The sequence below is a fragment of the Rhipicephalus microplus genome, chromosome 4 (assembly GCF_043290135.1).
Source record: "Rhipicephalus microplus isolate Deutch F79 chromosome 4, USDA_Rmic, whole genome shotgun sequence".
Lineage (NCBI taxonomy): Eukaryota > Metazoa > Arthropoda > Arachnida > Ixodida > Ixodidae > Rhipicephalus > Rhipicephalus microplus.
The window spans coordinates 21,301,249-21,322,145 of record NC_134703.1 but is presented as its reverse complement, the minus strand read 5'-3'; the positions used below and the strand labels follow the sequence as shown (position 1 = coordinate 21,322,145).

Genomic DNA, 20,897 nt, shown 5'->3' with positions numbered 1-20,897 from the left:
GTTTGAACTAAAGACACGATCGAGCTTTTGCGCCATTTACCACACTTATGTTATTGTGTGTGATTGTGCGTAGTTGTGTGGCATTGGTATGGCGCAGCATAACTTACGATGCCCAGGAAAGCGGCGCGAACCTGTATATAGCCTGTCTATTTACATACGCCTATAGGTAAGCGTCTCCTTAACCACTCTTGCCGTCGTTCACGAAAGGACGTGGTGCAATCGTCCCAATCATAATTGGCCCGACAAACACTCTCTTTGAGAGGTCTACATGCTAGATAAAACTCTACTGAGTGATCGTGTGCTGTTGCATAAATGAGTATACGAAGTTTCGCGGTCACTCTTCACACGGCAGGCAAATATTTCAACGTCATGGTCATAAAAACCAACAGCGTGGGACACGTAATTGAAATAGTGTTTTGTTGTTGTTGTTGTTGTTGTTGTTGTTGTTTCTTCGTTTGAAAATCACGCTCATATGCTCTGCTTCTGAACACAAACGCGTGCGCAAATTCTGAGCAAAAATGCTTGAATACATCATTCTAGTGTTGTAAAGGTAATCCGCTATGAACAAGCACGACAAACCCCGAACAGAGCAGATGTTCACCGGCTCTCACGGGAAATCAGGGAGAAGTATCTTCGCACTACCGTAATAAAAGTGATACATTGTTGCTGTGCCTTACATCGTCTTGCAGAAGCATTACTTTTTTTGTCATTTGCCACGTAATTATTCACGTGTATTCCGATTTTTCTGCAGGACGACCACCTTTCAAAGTCCACGATGTCGGTACTTCTCGCTATAATCATTGCGTCACTGTTTGTCATGAATGAGCCCTTGTCGTCAGCTTACAAGCTTATGAAGCATGATCCCATGGTGAAGACTCAGTCGGGTCTCATTCGCGGCTTCAAGGAGGACGTATTCGGCCTGCCCATCGACGTCTTCCTCGGAATCCCGTTCGCCGAGCCACCTGTCGGAAGTCTACGCTTCATGCGTCCAGTGCCCGTAAAACCATGGCACCGAGAGTACAAGGCCATGTTTTTGCCACCCTCGTGCATTCAGCCTTCGGTATACTTCAACCAGATCATCAACATAACGGGCGACGAGCGCAGCGAAGACTGCCTGTACCTCAACATATGGGCGCCGGCACGCGAGACGAAAGAGCAGCGTAAGGCCGTCATGGTTTTCTTTCACGGAGGAGCGTTCTTCTTCGGCAGCACCAACTGGCACTTCTACGACGGTTCCAGGCTCGCCGCCCTGGGCGACGTGCTTGTCGTGAGCGTAAACTACAGACTCGGGCCGTTCGGCTTCATGACCGCCAGGAACTCTCCCGTGTCTATGGGAAACCAGGGACTTCACGACCAGCATCTCGCCATGCTTTGGGTAAAGCAGAACATCCGTTATTTCGGCGGAGACGACGACTTGATCACGTTGTTCGGCCAGAGCGCGGGTTCTATATCCATCGGCTATCACCTCGTCTCGCCGTCCAGTAAGGGTCTCTTCAAGAGAGCCATCATGCAGAGCGGCAGCCCTTACTGGACTATAGGTAAGATGGAGAACGAGGACAGCTTCACGAAAGCGGCCGTTAAACTCAACTGTGTCGATCGTGGCGTGGAAGAAGTGACGGACTTTGATTCCGTCTTGGGTTGCCTGCAAAATAAAAACGCCACGGACATTCTCAACGCTCTCGAATCGAGAAACGGCCGCGTACGGCTGACTTACCACCCCGACCATGGTGATGACCTCATCCCAGAAGACGTGCCGAAGGCCATAAGAAGTGGCTTCACTAATGACGTCGATCTGCTAATCGGGGCCGTTAAGGACGAAGGAAGCGTCTTCATAGAGTACTACATGTCGCCTGTGTTGGACTTCATGGACTGGTCCAAGATCCAGAAGGGAACCATGGAAGTGTACTTTATGCTGCTGTTTAGGTTCCTGCACGAGAAGAACGTTAACCAAATACGAAATTTCTACCTAGAATCGGCTACCGAAGATCCCAGCAGCTTCTTGAAAAACTCTTCCAACGCGATGGGTGACTTCGCCTTTCTCTGTCCACTGATGTACTTCGCCGAAGACTACGCCAGGAGGAACAACAGCGTCTACTTTTACGAGTTCGCCCACCGGCCCAGCTATTCCTGGAACGCGCCGTGGGCGGGAGTGGCCCATTTCGAGGAAATACCGTTTGTGTTTGGCTTCACCTTGGATAACGACCTTTTCAACATCACGCAAGAGGAACGAGCGCTTACACTTTTCATGATGTACATGTGGACGCATTTCGCGAAAACTGGGTAAGTCTGAACGGTAAGGTGTACGAATAAGCCTTGCAAATATGCCACGTGCCAGAATTTAAATCACCTGTTTCAAAACCATGGTAATGCTTGATGTGGTAGGGCTATCTAGTTTAATGTGTTTACTTCAATAGATGACGCGAAGCATGCCCATGATGACTACGTAATCCATAGAACATATAAACACGTTATTTCAACTAGCCTGATACATCTAGTAACAGCGAGCACGCGAGCATGAATAACATTTCAATCGTTGTGTCGAACATTAAACACATGAGATGAGCCCGTCATAGCCCACATATACGAAAGCACAGTTCGGTATACATAGAAGAACCAAGACATTTTTAATCATTACCAAGTCCCAAATTATTAGCGGCTGTCGGATTTCTGCCAAAATATTGAGTTTATAAGTGCGTCTAATTAACAATCAGATCTATTTCATCCCTAACGCTTTTCAAAGGACCACTGTCAGTAATTACTACGTGTGATATGTATTGGTGAATTCTTTGCAACAGATATGCGCTCTTTGGTAGACAACGAGAAATTTACACGGCAAATGTTTCGGTTGCAGTGTCAAACGCCTTGTTGATGTGAAACATGCCGGGGCGCGAGCACTGAAACCACGCGCCCCTGTGGGGTAGTAGAAGGAGCTGTGTGTTGGTATGGTCAATCACAGTAGTAGTTCCCAATGGTCTGCAATCAGCATCCAGAAGTCAGAATTTTATATTTTCAAAACAGCCTATCACATTGTGTCAACGAAAACCGATACGCATTTTTTTCATTATAAGGCGAACAACACAATATGTAAAACCGAATAAGTAAAATCGTGCATATCACGTACTGCCCTTAACCGAACGCCACATACCCATCCATCCATCACGCATAAACCACCCCCTATATTCTTGTACAACATGATTACACAATGGGAGACATGCGGAGTAATTTGCACTATCGAGAGAGTCCACAATTTTTTTTTCTGCTACCACTGTGGTGACACATACCGTCCAACCCCCTCATAATACATCTCAATTTACACAATGGTTATGGTCCATGATACAATTGTCGAACAAAGCTTGTACTAGGTATATATGCTATGAGCATCCACATCCTTAGTGAGGGGCGCGTTTCCGGTGTGTCTGCCCTTGGCACCCTATATGTCGTTAGGCATCTATATTCCTGCTTTTAATGACCATGTTTACCAACAATAGCCGACAGTCCCACGGCTACACGAATTTTTATCTCCCAAAACTGAGATGAAAAATTCACACGTAGAAATTTGTAGAACTGATTAATATTAGGAACGAGCTGGCATATGACAAACGGAAATGACATTCAGCAAACTATTCATTCACCACACTGGTGTGCACTTGATATTTTTCTGCTGCAACCGTAACCTACTCAATAAGAGATAAACGGTGAGCATCTTTAGCAGTCAAAAACATTAAATACTGATTTAGAGAAGATTAAAATTTAACCACACAAATAGGGTATTGAGATTAAAAGGTATAGAAGGTAGGATAACAGAAAAAAAAAACTACCACTAGCACATTTGATTTGGTTTATTGTTTTCCATTTATGCATAAGCTTGATTAAAGCATACATATGTCCTACTTATGCAACCAGCTTAAAGCCATATTCACGCCATTGTTTGGACATAGAAAACACACGAGTCAGCGATGATAGCCTGCGTCTTTGTGCAGGTTATAGGTCTAAAAATGGGCACCGCGCTGTCGCTGTTGGCGCCTTGTCTTCTTTCTTTCCTCGCTTGCAGACAAGTGCCTCCGATCAACGGCAAAACGTGGCCAGAGTTCAGCGCTTCCAACCCCAGCTACGCTGAGCTGAACCTTCCGGAATCCGAGATCAAGTCGCCCGTCTCTGACCACCGCTGCGAGTTCTGGCGGTCACGGTTCTGCGGCCAGTACAAGACAACGACAGCGCGCTGAGAAGCACATCCCACGATCATTTCACCATTGTATATATTTTCTCATTCATTGTCAACAACAACAAAAAAAGAGCATGCAACGAACGATGTCGTTATGTCTGCTTTGTTCTGACCTCACTGAACAGAGACTCGTGAAGACAAGAAAATGTCAGCATAGAAACGATGGATTTTGAATAGCGACATACTCGAGTAAACTACTATTTATGCATCTATAATGACTAATATACATGTATAACGCTTCATTAGCTATCCATTATATCTACAGAACCTATCCTGTGGTGCTCACAATTTGTTATAGTCAATGCTATGAGCTCGCTTCACGACACATCTTTAATCACAATTAATCACGTGGCCCTTCCTTAAGTATTGCAATGCCACAAAGCTCATGCTTCACTCCAAAAAGCGACGAAGGCGCTGCTTCGGTTTCTGCGAGCAACCCACCGCGTCAAACAATTACGATTATGACGAACGAATATTAACGCTGTGTGTGTGGGGGGGGGGGCTATTCCTACTTTCCTCCCTCACTCATTATTACACCCCTTGCTTTTCTGTCTCTTCTTAACCTTCCACGGGAACAGGGCAGCAAATCAGGTATTTTCCGGTTAACCATCCTGCCTTTCAGCATTGAACTCTCTCTCTCCCTTTCTCCCTTTCATAATTCCAAGGTCAAATAGAATTTCTTATGTCCAGTTATGCTTGGAAAGACACTAGCACTTGTCGACACCTGCTACTGCTCTGCTTCGTTTCTGCAGCTGCGCACTATAGACAATGAAGAAGCTCTAAACCAAGAAAATATAGAAAGCAAAATACCAGCCATATGGTTCAAGCACTGGCACACGCACTCACACACGCACTACATTGATATAGCCTGGGACACGTTTGAAAAAATAGTTACGCACCCCTCCCCCAATATTTTTGCGTTTTGTCTGTTTATGTAAACGCCTACAAGCGCATTCACAAACATACACAAAGGGTAGTTAATCAATCCCCCCGAAAATACCTCTCGCTACGCGCCACACACACACACACACACACACACACGCGCGCGCGCGCGCGCGCGCGAGCGCGCGAGCGCACACTATTAGTACACAGGAACATACTTGAACAATGTCGAAGACACGCCGTGGCAGCTTATAGCGAGTAGTCTCAAGCTGGTAAGTTCGAAGACGCTGGTTCGATTATTGGCCGCAGCAGCTGCACTGTGTAGTTAGGCTTATTAAATGCGTGTGTTTGGAATTGTGTATGATACTTACGACGCCTTCACTCATAAGCTAACAGTGCGAAGCTAGAGAAAAGTTAATCCGGCTTCAAACAAACAAACTAACAATAATAACACACTACGCAAAAGATATTCGCCGGCTTTAGCCACAAAAAAAAAACAAAGACGCAAACAAATAATTAAGAGGAAATGAGGTTCGAGCGCAGGAACATTCTCGCGATGGTCTATTTCATGACACTGAAAGCGTTCTGGTTAAAGTGCTGTCTCCCCCAGCGCCCTGCTCAGCAAATGTCCTCGAGTCACTCCTCTGTAGGCACCTTCGCCAGGTGAGGGGTCACAAGTGTTTATAGCCAGCCGACCGTGTTGGCGCTATGTGGCGAATGGCGTTGAGCAAAGGAAGCCTTATACTACAACAGATTGCCTCGCAGGTATTCATCACGGTCTATGCGAAACTGGATGACGTAGAGCTCACGATTAATCTCTCTTACACGACATAATTAAGCAAAAATCTGAGATCAACGTGCCCAAGCACCCCCCCCCCCCCCTGTTTTCTTAACGGAATGCCACCGTCACTCACAGGAATCGGACCCATGACCTTGTGCTGGGCAGTGGTACGGGCAATGGCTCTGTGCCTCCTCTGCGCGTGATCACCCCCGCACGTGGTCCATCTCTTGTTTTTTTTTTTATTTTAAGCATCGCCTTAAAACGAGTGCCATTGCGCACTCGCGTTAGAAAATTGTGTCACCCGGTCCTTTCTCTGTGCGTCTATAGTTCTGATTGATTGATATGTGGTGTTTAACGTCCCAAAACCACCATAATATTAAGAGAGACGCCGTATTGGAGGGCTCCGGAAATTTTGACCACCTGGGGTTCTTTAACGTACGCCCAAATCTGAGCACACGGGCCTACAACATTTCCGGCCCCATCATAAATGCAGCCGCCGCAGCCGAAATTCGATCCCGCGACCTGCAGGTCAACAGCCGAGTACCTTAGCCACTAGACCACCGTGGCAAGGCGCGTCTATAGTTCTCGTGATTTATAAAAACAATTTCAAGCTTGCACTCATGAGGTTAAATGTTCGCATTTAATGGCTTTCACAAGTTTTTATCAATAAAGAAAATTCGATACCCCTGTAAATAAATTTTCTTTTGTTTATATGTCTTTTCTTATTCCTTATTTTGTGACTTTTAAATCAGGTGAAGCACGGGCAGTGATTGACTTGCGTTCGTAGCGCTTGCCTCTGCTAGTCCTTCTCGCCCCACGCTCAGCGATGTTAGAAGTTGGATCGCGCTCAGTTATCTCGCTTCATTTGCGTGTCAACTACGGGAAAGATAAGGACAGCGAGTTGTGGCGGGCGGAGAACGGAAGCCGCTGTAAGTTACATGTATACCTACGCCGAACAAGTCAACCATGCATTCTTCGAAGACGGTTTAATCGCGGGAAAGACATTTTTTCCGCGGCTCTGCGGTGTGCTAAACCGGGTATTTCTAGTTCCGCGAAGGTTTTTCAACGTTTCCTAAAGGCAACGAGTGAGCACAAGAATTTCCATGATTTGAGCAAGTATTGATTTTGCATGAGTACAAAAGAGTAAACCCAGTTAAATGCAAGCCTGACTGGACTGGCAGAAGTGGAGTGTCGCTTGGCTAATTGGTGAAGGTGGCAGGCAGGATCCTGTCGAAAAAATGCGTTTATTGAGAGGCTTGAATTCGGGTTGGTTAGGTTCCTTTACTTTGGGCGTGTAGTTCAAAAGATGTTCAAATTTGTGTAGCCGTGGTTCGAAAATTTGTGAGTCTTTACTTCTAATGATGTTACTCAAGTATATACGTGATGGACAAAATACTTCTAAAAAGTTATTACAGCTAATGTAGATGGAGCCAACGTTTTGACAAGTAAACTTTTCTTCGTCAAGGCAACGCTGTTGCTCTGACGAAAAGAGGTCAACTTGCCGGCACACTTTCTAGCGACGTTCTTTCTCGAAAAACTTCTGATCGCTGCAAGCCTCTCCGTGCTTCTGAAATTTAGTCTCCTTTGATGCTGAAGTCCTGTAAGAAAACTATGTGCGCCATCATAACAAACGTTATTGAGCCAAATACGTGTCCTACTCGCGATTGTGGATAATTTACGCATTGGTTTGGATATTCTGGGTTCAACGTTTGCTTATTATGTCCGTATGTCAATTGTAAGTTGAAGCTATTTTTATAGACTACGTATATGTCTGTTTTTATACAAAATGTAAAATAAGAAAGTTCGTTTTACAGCAAACACTGGTATGCGATCACAATTCAATCGGGTCTCGCGCAGCGCCGTAGTTGTCCGCCGCCGCCGCCGGTGTCCGTAACCACATCGCGCGTAATTAGCAAAAAAAAAACAAGAAGCAATGACACAATGAGGCTAAAACCCAGGTCCGCTGGGTGCCAGCCCAGTATTCTACTACTAAGCCTCGCCGGTGCTTGTGACTTGTTGACAAACTTTCCTTATGCAGGCTTGATGCCGGGAAAGCAATCGCTTTAGTACGAATCACAAATCGTTTTGAAGCGGCGACAGAACAACCACTCGTCGCACAATGCGAATAGCGAAACGAGTGCATCGTCCAATCGCTCCAACCCATCACAAAAGCTTGTTTCGGTTCAGCGCATACCCACTTCATGCATAATCCATCATCGTCGTCAGCCACTGCACGAACAACTGGCACAATATTCCTCACAATAATTGGGCGGATTCCACGCTTCTCAGAAGAATGACGAAATATAGTATAGCGAATGCCAGCCTACTACCCTAACATTTTTATTATTAATACCCTAGTGAGCATCAAGCAAGTGTGCTTGCAGCAGTTATCCCATGAGTGTTTCGAAAAAACTCTAAAAGGATGCTCTTCTAGCTTTCTCTGTGACGGTGCTGCGCCTTTCACGCAGGCCTGGCGTTTTTATTTGTGTTGATCGATTTCCGTTTTACTGAGAAATCAGTCAGCTTAACTTTCGCCTCTTCAAAAAACACAAACTTTTTTTTAAATTATCAAAATTTTATGAATGGCCGCATCGCCCAAGCGGCCATGCAGCTGACCTGAAAGAAGGCACGGGCGCATTTTGCTTGCTTGCGAAGTGAGAAAGAAGGGCTTCCACGGCAAGCTTCCTGCTCTCGATTTTTAGTCTTTAGCCTCTATTTCGGGTCATCACCAGTGACGTCACGAAAGAAATTTTCTGTTCGTTATTTATTTCTTGTAGAATGCCCGGCAACCACCAGTGGTAAAAGTGGCGCTGCCGCAGCCTATGCGAATACATGGGAGGGGAGTTTCAGCCCCCAGCCGACACAACGGCGGCTACCGCGTTTGTAGTTTTGTTGCAGAAAGAGAGTGTCACTGAGGTGAAGCTTGACCAACCGAAGTTCGTATTTTGTTCGCTATAACCGATAATTCTCAATGTCAATTTTAGCTATAACGAGGTTCCACGTTTTGTATTGCCAAATTTTGTCAGAGAAGGCCTTTGACACCAAATTCATGAGTATGTGAAAACTATTCCTAAGACCATAATTGTCGCCGTGAGATTCTTAAGTACAGACTATTTGCAATATAATGCTATGAAATACGCCGCGTTCACTCCCTGTGCTAAAGAGCTAAGGAAGTACGCAGCCGTTTTTGACGAGTACAGTGACATTCGTGGTAATGTAAGCGGCCACCCCCTGGTAGAGAGCCTCCTGGTAATCTCAGCCGGTGTATACCATTCGTCTTGGAATGCAGTGGCACCGGTATCCATCCCCAGACCTTGCGCATTTTTTTAAATTTATGCGCAAAGGGCACATTTCAACGAACTGGTCCCGGAGCGAACTCGTAGTTGAGTGCTTTTAAGAAAACTCTTGCTCTTTCTTTACGTCCCAGATTATTTAGTGAGGCATGCATCTTCGAGTGCCTGTAACTTGGACGGCGTTCAGAACGGTCACATCGTAAAACAATTTCCTACGAGACACACAGTGGCACGCTCAAAAACGTAATTGAGATGTTATTGTAAGTTAATAAACGGAAGCTTTGTGCTAGTTGGTTTTGCATTATGAAGTACTAACAGCGTGATACTCAACACGGGGACACAAAAGATTTGGACAAGCACTAACTAGCACCTGAATTTTTATTCAACACGAGAGGTAAATTTATACAGAAAAACATATATAAAGCATAACAAGATGAGCACACACGCCCTTTCAAAATAGATAATTATTTTGTTGATAAACATACAGATGCCATGATAATGCATAATGAACCTTCTTGCGCGATATGGGCGGCTTCGATGATTTCGTGAGTGGGCTGGTCCTGATGTCTGCCGATCATTGGAGTTTTCTCAAACAGGGGGGTGCAACCACAGGAGCGGTAATTAATGGGCAAAAAGCCTTCTCAAGCATTGCGCATATTTTCGTTGAGCTCGTCCGTCTTTCCTCTTGTGTCCCCGTGTTGAATATCGAGCTATTGTAAGGTCCAGTTTGCGCTCTTGTGAGCGAAATTTTGCTACAATTCCCGACGCGCGCTTGTTAGCGACAATTAGAACATGGCTCACACCGGCTGTAACGTACAAAAGGACACTGATATGCCCTGTTTTAGAAGAATACTCGAAGGACAGATGTGTGGAAAGAGGATTCCCGGCCTAAACTTTTCCGTCTTTAATATTCCGAAGTTACGTAATCTCTGCTAAAGTCAGAGCTTGCGTAAAAAAATAACAAAGATCAAATAAAAGTATATGCACTGCTGTGACCGTTTACCAACCGCATAAAGCATATAAGTGTGCCGAGCAAACATACGTCACTTTCGCGCACATTACCTTAAGCTTTTGCTCCCTTGTATGTAATTCAAGGACGGGCATATTTCAAGCCACTACGTCTTAGAGAAAGCAAGGATTTCTCATCTTTTTTTGTTAATATTTTTACATGTGTGACGAAAACGCGATCAATATGCGTGGCGCAGTGACTGTGGAGGATTTATCCACTGAAATATATCAAGCATACATTTAACTCATCTCGTTTTAATGCGTCGAATGTAGGACAAGTTTGTGGGACTGAACTGCGGATATAATAGGGAATTGCGGGTTACTTTTGACACCCTTGGGCTCTTTGAAATTAATGCTGAAATTTGTGATAGCTGGTTTTGACTGGAATACATAATATGGCGGAACAAAGCAAGGACATAGAAATATTCACACAGGACCTAACGGTCGTCCTGAAGGCGCACTTAAATCAAAGTGCACGGACGGTTTTGTACTTCACCTTCACACCCAATTGCGGAAGCCTCTTTCTTCCCAGCTTAGTACAGAAAAAAAAATATTGCGCAGTTATACGAAAATCAACTTTAGCAAAAAAAGTACATTTGTAACACCACAAAGCCAACGGAAGCCGGAAAATTAAGTTTATAGAAACCACGAACGCGGTCCATCATATCTATGCTAGTTGAGCTACTTTACTCGCAACATGTGTACACTATCGTCCTTTATGAAAGGGAACACGTGAGCGCGCGGGCCGCGCTTTGCGACGGCTACCTACAGGACCATCATCAACCGACAGCAATAGAAAAGACGTTGGCTTTTGACGTCGTCTATTGGCAAACAAAACAACGAGTTATGGCCGCTGGACAAGCGCTGCAAAATACTGTAGGCAGCTGTTGAAGATAGCCGGTCACGCGATCGCGTGTTCCCTTTCATAAAGAATGACAGTGTACAAGAGTGCTATGCAGCTCAGTTGCGCAGAAAGCAACTAAAGCACTGCTACTTTACCTAAAGTCAACAAACCTGAGTGACCGCCTGTAGACTGTGTGTGCTCCCCGAGTGTGCTCGTGATTGTGTGTACCTTCTGATCTCTCTGCAACCTCTTTTCTCCCCTTTATCCCTTCCTCAGTGCAGGGTAGCAAACCGGATATGCGTCTGGTTAACCTCCCTGCCTTTCCTTGTATCTTTATCTCTCTCTCTCTCTCCTTTTCCCAGAACAGGCAAGTCAGCCTGTCTAATAACTGGTTAACCTAACTGGCCTTAGTGAGCTAGTAATGTTCCCATTACCAGCTCAGTGTGTTCTATGTAAATTGCGGTCAGTGAGCTAAAGTAAACAGCGCTCGTAGCGTAGAAAGCAAACAGCCGAGCCGCGCAGCAGAGAGAGAGATGTACCGGAAACCTGTCAATGGGGCAAAGCGTAATCGACACTCGCATCGACGAAGACGCAACGACACGCGAGCGCCGCCGGCGGCTTCCGGGTTTTTTGGCCTTGCGTCGCGAGCTCTATCGTCGCATCTTCTTGCCCTCGCGGAGGAAAGGCTGGCTGTTTCGGTCGCCCGGGCCTCCCCTAGACGGCCAGGGTCAACGCCTCGCAGGAATGTCTTCGTTCGCACCTCGATCGCAGACCAGGCCTGCTTATGCATGCATGCGTTCACAGGCGATTTCCGGAGAACGGTCGCAGCGCCACGCCCTAGCAATGCTGGCGGGATGCCTGAACTCGGGGCCCCGCAGGGCCACATTTTCGCCGCCCGTTTCGAGGAGGGCCACGCCGCGCCTCCGCACAACAGGCGGAAGCGTCCCGCCGAACGGCGAACGCCCGCACACTTTCGGCACTGCGCCGAATCGAGAGCGAGTCGAGGAGAAACACCGTTGCTGCGCGATAAGATTCGCCGACTGCGCTTTTGTGTGGGCAACGAAGCCGTCGCCGCGCTCTTCGCCCGAGGCTTACGCAACCTTGACATTGGCGCGTTTCGGCGGCAAGAAGGCAAAGCCGACGGCGTGTGACCAAGGTCACACCTTCCTACGCAACAGGTGAGATTCCTTTTTGGATGGGCACCCCGCACGGTTGCACCATGCGCTACTTGGTTGGTCGCGACTTGTGAGCGTAGATAATCGTTATCGTGGTAGTATTAATAATAATCGCTTGGGTTTTACTTCCAGAAACGACGGTGACATCAGGTACGCGGTATATAGTGAAAATTTCGACCACCTTGGGGTTTTTTTAACTTGCACCTAAATCTAAGCTCAAGGGCCTTTAGCATTTCGCCCTGGTTGAAATGCGGCCTCCGCGGCCAGGATTCGATCCTGTGGCCAACGGGTAAGCGCTCGAGAACTTAACCGCTAGACCACTGTTGGTAGGTCAGCGTACGTATTTCCGACAGTGCGAAATAATCCTTCAACAAATCTTAAATTATCGCTGAAGCCAACATTTTGGCAAGTAGTCCTGCATTCTTCGAAGTCGCGATTCAGGTGTATGGCCCAGATACAATGTATAGCTACATAAGGAAGATAAACTGGACTTTTGTCGATAAGTTAGCCGTATCCGTACTACTTATCCATCGCTTATCCATTGGCCATTTTTTTATGACCTGTCCCTTCGCTAGCCAACCAACCCTGTTTCTGCAAAACCTGACATGCTCCTCGCGTGTGCTGAGATGTTCTTGCGCCACTGACATGAGTACAGCACCGAAAACATTCTACAGGTCTCTGTATACAGCATAACCGTGGTGCGTCCAGTCACTTTTATTCTGAGTTCAGCAGGTTGTTAGCATCCGTAATGACGTCAAATTTAAGCGCCCAGATGAAACTTGTATACAACACGCACTGGCGATGATTTTCAACCGCTTATAAAGACAGCGCGCATTGTCAATAAAATATTTTTCCGTCAAATATTTATTATATTTGTTTTAAGGCATTAAAACGTTGAAGCAGGTACTTCATTTGTTCGAACGTACAGTCTGCTTCACACTTAGGAGAAATCTCGGAGTGCATGGCATCGCAATACGGCCAGCGCTGCAGCCACGCGCGGGCAGCAGCTCGCGCATGCGCAGACGCTTGAGGATCGTGCTCTTGAACCACATCTTCTGCGACGGCGGTGCGCGATGGCCACATTGTCGGGCAACCTGCTGGTTTCATCATTGCCGCGACAATTATATATATATAAGCCGATATGCTGTACTAAACGTTGTGCGATGTCAAGCTCTTAGTCTTCTTTGGCGAAAATGGAGTTCTAGAAACATCGTACGTTGGTTGTTATTTCAAAACGCCGCGGTACTGAGTGCGTTCACGTATACTTTTTTTATGCGTGTGCAGAATGCTTTGACGTGGAATACCGTAATGAACACGTGTACCGTGCGAGATATTTATTTCAAGCTAAAAAGAAAAAAAAACGAAGCACTCTACAGCGACTGCCGTGCAAGCTATATGTGGGTTCAACAACAACAACAACAACAAATAAAGAAACGAGAAGAAATTCAGGAATGCTGTAGGCTAAGATAACGACCTGAACGTGCTTCTTCTCGATGGCATTTCATTACTTGAGGCACCACACACTTGTCGGCGCCGAAATGCACACGTGTCCTCAGCCGAAATGCACACGTGTCCTCAGCCGAAAAGCGCACCTGTCCTCAGCGGCAGCGATCACGGTGCTCGTTTTGGACGGCAGTGATGCGTACTGCGAGTCGCGACACGATGAGAAACATGTGCCCAGTTCCCCAAGGAACGGTTAAGTTCGCCCGCTGCCTGACAAATGCGGCCAGCGCGCGCAGTCGTAGCCGACCACGCGATTCAACCGCTTCCAACACAAAGCCCCTCAAGCGTCTGCGCATGCGCGAGCTGCTGCCGTCGCGGGACGGCCGCTTTGGCCTCATCATGGCTGCATCGTGAGGCCACGCGCTACGAGGTTTCCTCTAAGTGGGGAACAGACTGTACATACTACAATGTGAAGGACCAATGTTCACGTAGTATGTTCAAGTGAAAGTTTATTATTATAGTCTCATTCTCGCTCATTTCAATCTACATCCTCTTCATTACATTTATGTACCCAAGAAAGGACATTTGAATCTACATGTATACAGAGCACTTTAATGGCAATGCCCTGCCAGCAACTTATGCACAGTCAAGAAGACGGAGACAATATAATAGCTAGTATTTTCAGCTGCTCGAAATTTTTTTTATATTTTTAGGTGTTAAGTGTTTTCTTACCGCAGCCACATTGGTCAGCCTTGTCATGGCTGTCAAATAATTCAGTGCATTACTTAACCCTTACAATTCTTTGTTTCATTGCGCGCAGCATGAAGCCCTGACGTGATGGTGTTATCCAGAATTGTATGCAAGATGTTACAAGCAATTAATTAAATTTTTATCGATTTTGTAATATAATCGATTATTTTTTTTCAATACTCTTACGTTCTGGGCGATTAAATTATACTTTCTCGAAATTGATTACTGGGAATCAATTACTCTTTTATTTTTTTTCAAAATCGAGTTCTAACTAATATTTTACGGCAGTTCTCACACCTAAAAATATGCCACTGCTTTATAGGGAACCCCCGTCTTGTCTGACTAAGGTTTTCTACCAGAAGCCTCTTTTTTTCTTCTCATTTTCTTGGCCTTAACTGCAACGCCTTAATCCAAGCGCCAGCAACTGGAAAGCGCTACGCTTCATAGAAGAGACGGATTAGCACTGGTGCACTATGCAACCCCGAGCTGTTGCATAAGGTGTTTCAACGTTAATATCGGTATTTCAGCTGCTACATTAAACACTATATCAATACATGCGCCAAACAAGCTATTTAGCGCATACAACTGATATAGTAATATTCATTGTAGCAGCTGAACTCTTAACGAGGACACGTGGAAGAATTAGTCAAGACGAAGCTTAAGAAACAACTCCTGTTGAAAGATGAGTACGTGCAAACGCTATATCACAAAATGTAATGAAAACTCGCAGACAATGATGCCAAGAAAGCCGCAATAAGCCCTTCCGTCTTCACGCGAGCCTCCAACCTTCTCACTACCATGCAAGTCGCGGTGGTTTGTTGTATTTTCAGTAAACTTGGGTGATTGTGTTACGGCAATAAAAATTTTAAGGAAAATAACGCAAAAGTAGTATTGCACATTTTCTGGAGCTGTAGGTCACCACTGTTACATTTCAAAGGAAACATAACGTGTACAAGTATGCTGTTAAGCGAGAACTATAGTTGACAAATATTTTCGCGCTCCTGAAATGCCAGCTGATCAAAGCTAACATAAATGATTTAGCTATGGCGTCTCTCATGGGCATGCAGTATGCTTCGGAGCCTAACTCAAATATCTGCTACGCATATGGAATTCTCTAGATGTATTCCTGCCGTGGATATTTTGCGTGGGTGACAATTATTAAAGGAATATGCCGGTAAGGTTGCATAGGTGGCGTTTATTTTGTAGATACCACTGTTAGAGGCTCACCTGTTCATCTCTCTGCTGCATGATTTACGTTTTGTTATTTTATCTCAAAATTAGTCAATCCACGCACTCAAAAGTAATTATAAGCACTTTTCCATACATAACTTGATCTGATTATGAGCTCAATAAAATTGATTGATCGATCGATTGATTGATTGATTGATTGATTGATTGATTGACTGATTGATTGATTGATTGATTGATTGATTGATTGATTGATTGATTGATTGATTGATTGATTGATTGATTGATTGATTGATTGGCACGTTCACAGTAACATTGCTTACCTTCCAACACAGATGGCCAGCCTCCTCTGGATAGCGTACAAGATCGCGCTGCTCTGCCTGGTGATCCACGCTGAATGGGCTTCCGACGCCACCGAAGTGGTGAACGGTCGCACAATAGCCAACGACGACAAGACCGTTCCCGTGGTGACCACTCGCAGCGGCACCGTCTCTGGCGACACAGTCGAATACCTGGGCAAGAGCGTGAACGTCTTCCTTGGCATACCCTACGCTGAACCTCCCGTCGGTCACCTGCGCCTGCGGAAGCCTCTTCCGATCGAGCCCTGGCCGGGTACGCTAAACGCGACGAAGCGACCAAACCAGTGTCCTCAAAACCCCTTCGGCTGGCCTCCCATGCCAGGAAAGTCCTTCAACTGCAGCGAGGACTGCCTCTACCTCAACATATGGGCCCCAAAGCAAGTGAACGCCGCCGGACTTCGAGACGTCATGGTGTGGATCCACGGCGGTGACTTCGTGTTGGGTTCGTCAAGCTGGGATTTCTACGATGGTGGCATGCTCGCCGCGTACGGAGACGTCGTCGTCGTCTCCATGAACTACCGCCTCGGAAGACTGGGCTTTCTAAACGCCGCCTCGGAGGAGGCTCCCGGGAACCAGGGTCTGCACGACCAGAACATGGCGTTGCGGTGGGTTAAGGATAACATCGTCTTTTTCGGTGGCAACAAGAGTGCCATCACTCTTTTCGGGCAGGACGCGGGGGCGGCTTCGATAGCCATGCACATGATATCTCCGCTGAGCACGGGACTTTTCAGGCGAGTCATACTGCAAAGTGGAGGCCCCTTCTGGAAGCTGCGGACTAGTTCCATGATGGAAGGGCACGTGCCGCTCAACACGAAGTCGGTGAAGAGGGCTCGCAACTGCACGACGAGAACACGAAAGCAGATCGACGACGAGTTCGAGAAGGCGCTCGCCGACGCCGTGCTGAGACGTGGCGTCGAAGACGTCTACCACATGTACGGCCCGACGTTCGACAACGAGTTCCTACCACTGAACCCGCACATGGCATTTAGCATGGGGCTCTTCAACGAGGCTGACGTCCTCATTGGTTCGAACGTCAACGAAGGCGCGTGGGAGTTCTTACGCCATATGAGGTGGAGGACGTTCGTCAATTCGAGCGAGTTCACTTCTCTGAAGCTGTTGAACTATATAAAGTTGTTCTTCAATGAATACGGCTTCAGAAAGCACTTAGGTTCGCAGGCTACAGAGGGTGTGTATTACTACTACGCGTCCAACTTAAGAGGTATGGACGTCCTGCACAACAGGGAATACGTTTTCGAATTCATCGGCGACTACCTCTACACCTGTCCGACGAGGTACTTTGCCGAAGCTCTCGCAGACCACAACGCAACGGTTTACTTCTATCGGTTCAGCCACGCTATCGCAAGGCAGGAGAGACCCATGTGGGCTTCAGCGACCCACTTTGACGAGATCCCGTTCGTCTTCGGCCGACCTCTTCGCCACCCCGAAAGGTACACGACTGTTGAAAAGGAGCTAAGTGTCGCCATGATGGACGCCTGGGTGTCGTTTGCGAAGAACGGGTGAGTTACATTTTTGCGCACACATATGTTTGTCTACGTACGAAGGCATACTACGGTCCTGTAACGTGAAGGGACTAGCCAGCTCTTCTTTAAAAGGTCGCAATTCGCAATATCAACGTACGTTACCCACTGCGTGAGCCACGGGTTCAACCCCAGCCACGGCTGCCGCATCGTCTACGACGTTGGCGTAGTTGGATTTACTTGCACGTGAAAGAACCCTAGTAGGTCGAAGTTAATACGAAATCCCTCCCTGTCAAACGCATGCCCATAATAATATATTGATCTTTCTCTTTACTTTCTTTCGAGCTCCCCAATCCATTTTCACTGTTCTATGAAAAGGGATTGGGGAGCATTGTACCGGTTATGCTAGAGACTGGTTAACACTCCCCTTCTTTCGTCTCTCTTTTGTTGTCCTTCCTTTCGTTTTTAAATTTTTCCCCTTCATAAAAAACAAACCTGCATGAACGGCTACATCACTGACGTGTCAGCAATGTTTGTCTTGTGTGTGCACGCGCTCTGTTTCTCTGTCTCCTTCGCTCTTTCTTTCGTTTATTCTATTTACATATGGAAACATGTCGCGCACAGAGGTCTCGCAAGAATGAAAATGCTTATTAGTTTCTTACTGTGTCTGAACGTACGGGCTCGTGCTCCTATATATATCGACACGTTTCTTGCGTCCGTTTGTGCACATGCGATAATGTACGAAGTCTGCGTGAATCACGTTTCAATTCGGGTATACCTCTAACTTTTTTATTCAGTTTTAACACAACTTCACGTTATACAAGGGAAACATTCCGTACATGTGAGATCTAGCTAATGTTACCCAATGTTGCTCTCTATAGTGTCGTTCTAACCGCCGAGTATCCTCGTTCGCAGGAAACCAAAGACACCGTCTGGGGAGCCGTGGCCCAAGTACTCGGCAAAGCGGCCGTTGTACCTTGACATGTCTTCTAAAGGATTCACCACTGAGACAGGACCAAGAACGGAGGGTTGCTCTTTCTGGAGGACCTTTCACAACTACGATCTCTGGCGTAACACTGCTCGGATGGATTTCTGATCCCTCTTCTAGGCAGCCACGCGCATCAAGTAGTTCTAGTAGCTCATCGTCAAACGCACATAATGCATATTTCGAGTACGTAGGGGAGTGAGCTAGAAGTGTCATGTACATCATACTGTTTTTCCCTTTGTTTTCATCTCTCATTTTAAGTGTGGTTTGCGAATGACTCCAAACTTTTTTGTTTCTTTTATTTAAACTCGGGCACAAACAAAATGTGATGAAAGAAAAAAAACATAATATTCCCGTCAGATTACAGGAATTGAGTTTTCGTTCATTTCAAATACATCCACGATCCATACTCACAATTACATATTCCTTAAACTACACAAAGATCTACCATCTTTCGGTAGAGGCTCTGGCAAAACAGCATGAACAACGGGAAAACGAAAAAGAAGACAGCACAGCTAAGAAGTGCTCTAAGACGAAGTGGTCAGCCCAGCTGAAACGCTACCAAGCCACTATTAAACGCAACATATACGTCAGCTTAATCGCACACACTTCGTACGAGTGCGAGCAAGCAAAGCTTAATTGCAGAATTCTATACAGCAGGTTCGTTCGTCATTTTCTACGGATCTCGCACAAGTTATCAGGCTTGGCTATAAAGTCCATATAAATTCTCTAGTTGGCTACCAGTAGTGACGAGCATATATACGCAAAACTGACTGCATCTATTGAAACTGCATTTCCAAGAGAATTCGATGACATCCGACGCAACTGTGATTAAAGTCGTAAAGATATAAACTTACAAACTTTTTTATGATGTATTGGTGAGTTGGTATGTCCTACGTCGATTCGTCGTAGTACATTTTTTGTTACTCCCGCTTCGTTATCAGTGAACTGGCTTGTACGCAAGCCACTAATTTGCGGCGATGGTGTGTCGTTTCACAGCATATCTGTTACCGAAGACCAGCGCGTGGCGCTGTAAGACCCGTCATAAATATCATTACATTGTTACGAGCTTGGCAGCATTGTCTCATGTAATTTATTACTCACAGTTGAGCGATTTCCGGGCCGATCCACGCTTGGTTGGTGTATCATTAAAAACTGGAGTACGAGCATCAACCGCTTCACCCTGTCATTTGTGGCCAAAACGTTATACATCTATCCTGTTACACCTCAGCGTCACCAACAATGTTACATTAACATAATCGTTTCTTTGTCTTTCGTGTGGTGGCAGCAAGCATGCCACAAATTTTCTAGGATGACTGCCAGTTGAGCATGTTGGTACAAGTCGGTTGGTGTACTGTGTCTCTGAGTGTTTGCACTTTTCGGCGCTTGTTTCATCATGAACAAAATGTGTCGTTATTATATTGTCTCATCGACGTCTGTTGGGCCAGTTACGTGCTTCTAAAAAACACATAAAGCAGAGGAACTTGGAGACGATATAGGCTGAACGAGTGCTTTTGTCCACGCTTAATCACAGCCTGGCTTAAATCTTCATGGTCTGTTATCTTTCGCATTTACTTTTCATAATATGCACTTACATGTTTGAGCGTTGCGGGGAAATATTTCCGAATTCTTATAAAAGCACGCTGTAAAAAAAAAAAAGATGTTCGACAAGCAACGAGCGAAAACGAATAAACGCAACAAATAAGTTATCTGGGGTCAACTTGAACTCATGACAACAATGCTAGCACAAAGCTATTTGAAGCAATAAATTTGACTTTTGAAAACAAAATATTTCTGCCTTCATGATCATTCCGACGCATGCAGTGACACTCGGGTGTGTTCTCTGACACTTAGGAGGAGCTTTCATGTATTTAATCTTGATCACTTTCAAAATTAAGTGCCCGTGCCCCGCCGCGGTGGTCTAGTGGCTAAGGTACTCGGCTGCTGACCGGCAAGTCACGGGTTCGAATCCCGGCTGCGGCGGCTGCATTTCCGATGGAGGCGGAAATGTTGTAGGCCCGTGTACTCAGATTTGGGTGCACGTTAAACCAACCCCAGGTGGTCGAAATTTCCGGAGCCCTCCACTACGGCGTCTCTCATAATCATATGGTGGTTTTGGGACGTTAAACCCCACATATCAAATTAAGTGCCCGTAGAATGTTCAAAGATTATGTTTAGCGTGACACGTCACTATAATGACGATCATCAACGCATCGCTTCATGCAGTGCGTTTGAAGAGTGATGCACGCTAAAAACACTTACCCTGGGCATTTTCAAACATCGCATGTGATTGTTGATTCGCTTGGTCATACGTCTTACGTTTGGCTTGGCAAAAGTATTGAAATAAACATCTGCGAAAGTAATTGGTCCTCACTGATTCAGTTGATCACATAACTCTCCATTGAAGGTAAAATCTACACTCAGAGATTGACTAATAAATTGTTTTACGTTGATGAAACACTTCATTGAATAAACGTGTTCGTGTCTGT

General features: G+C 45.9%; 2 protein-coding genes across 7 annotated transcripts in view; both read left to right on the top strand.

The window, feature by feature from the left end:
- LOC119171692 (acetylcholinesterase-like) overlaps positions 1-4,306 on the top strand; it is a 96,728-nt gene extending 92,422 nt beyond the window's left edge. For all 5 annotated transcript variants that reach the window (XM_075892268.1, XM_075892267.1, XM_075892269.1 and 2 more), the window contains 2 exons: positions 752-2,280; positions 4,052-4,306. In XM_075892268.1, coding sequence (XP_075748383.1) covers positions 776-2,280; positions 4,052-4,223 — 1,677 coding nt within the window. In that variant the 5' untranslated portion in view covers positions 752-775 and the 3' untranslated portion in view covers positions 4,224-4,306. The remainder of the gene's footprint in view (positions 1-751; positions 2,281-4,051) is intronic.
- A 2,555-nt stretch (positions 4,307-6,861) lies between these two features.
- LOC119171691 (acetylcholinesterase-1) lies at positions 6,862-20,197 on the top strand. 2 transcript variants are annotated; one of them, XM_075892263.1, is made up of 3 exons: positions 6,862-6,970; positions 15,922-17,462; positions 18,339-20,197. In XM_075892263.1, the coding sequence occupies exons 2-3, from the start codon at positions 15,922-15,924 to the stop codon at positions 18,517-18,519; spliced, it is 1,722 nt and encodes a 573-aa protein (XP_075748378.1). In that variant the 5' UTR covers positions 6,862-6,970; the 3' UTR covers positions 18,520-20,197. The 2 variants fall into 2 exon arrangements, with proteins under 2 accessions (XP_075748378.1, XP_037278397.2); XM_037422500.2 differs by lacking the exon at positions 6,862-6,970 and adding an exon at positions 11,777-12,208.
- The last annotated feature ends 700 nt before the right edge of the window (positions 20,198-20,897 follow it).

Bases quoted from the DNA above. Each gene is read 5' to 3' on its own strand.
- LOC119171691 (XM_075892263.1), top strand. From the start codon at position 15,922: ATGGCCAGCCTCCTCTGGATAGCGTACAAGATCGCGCTGCTCTGCCTG. The intron at 17,463-18,338 runs GTGAGTTACATT...CCTCGTTCGCAG, and splicing joins GTGTCGTTTGCGAAGAACGG to GAAACCAAAGACACCGTCTG.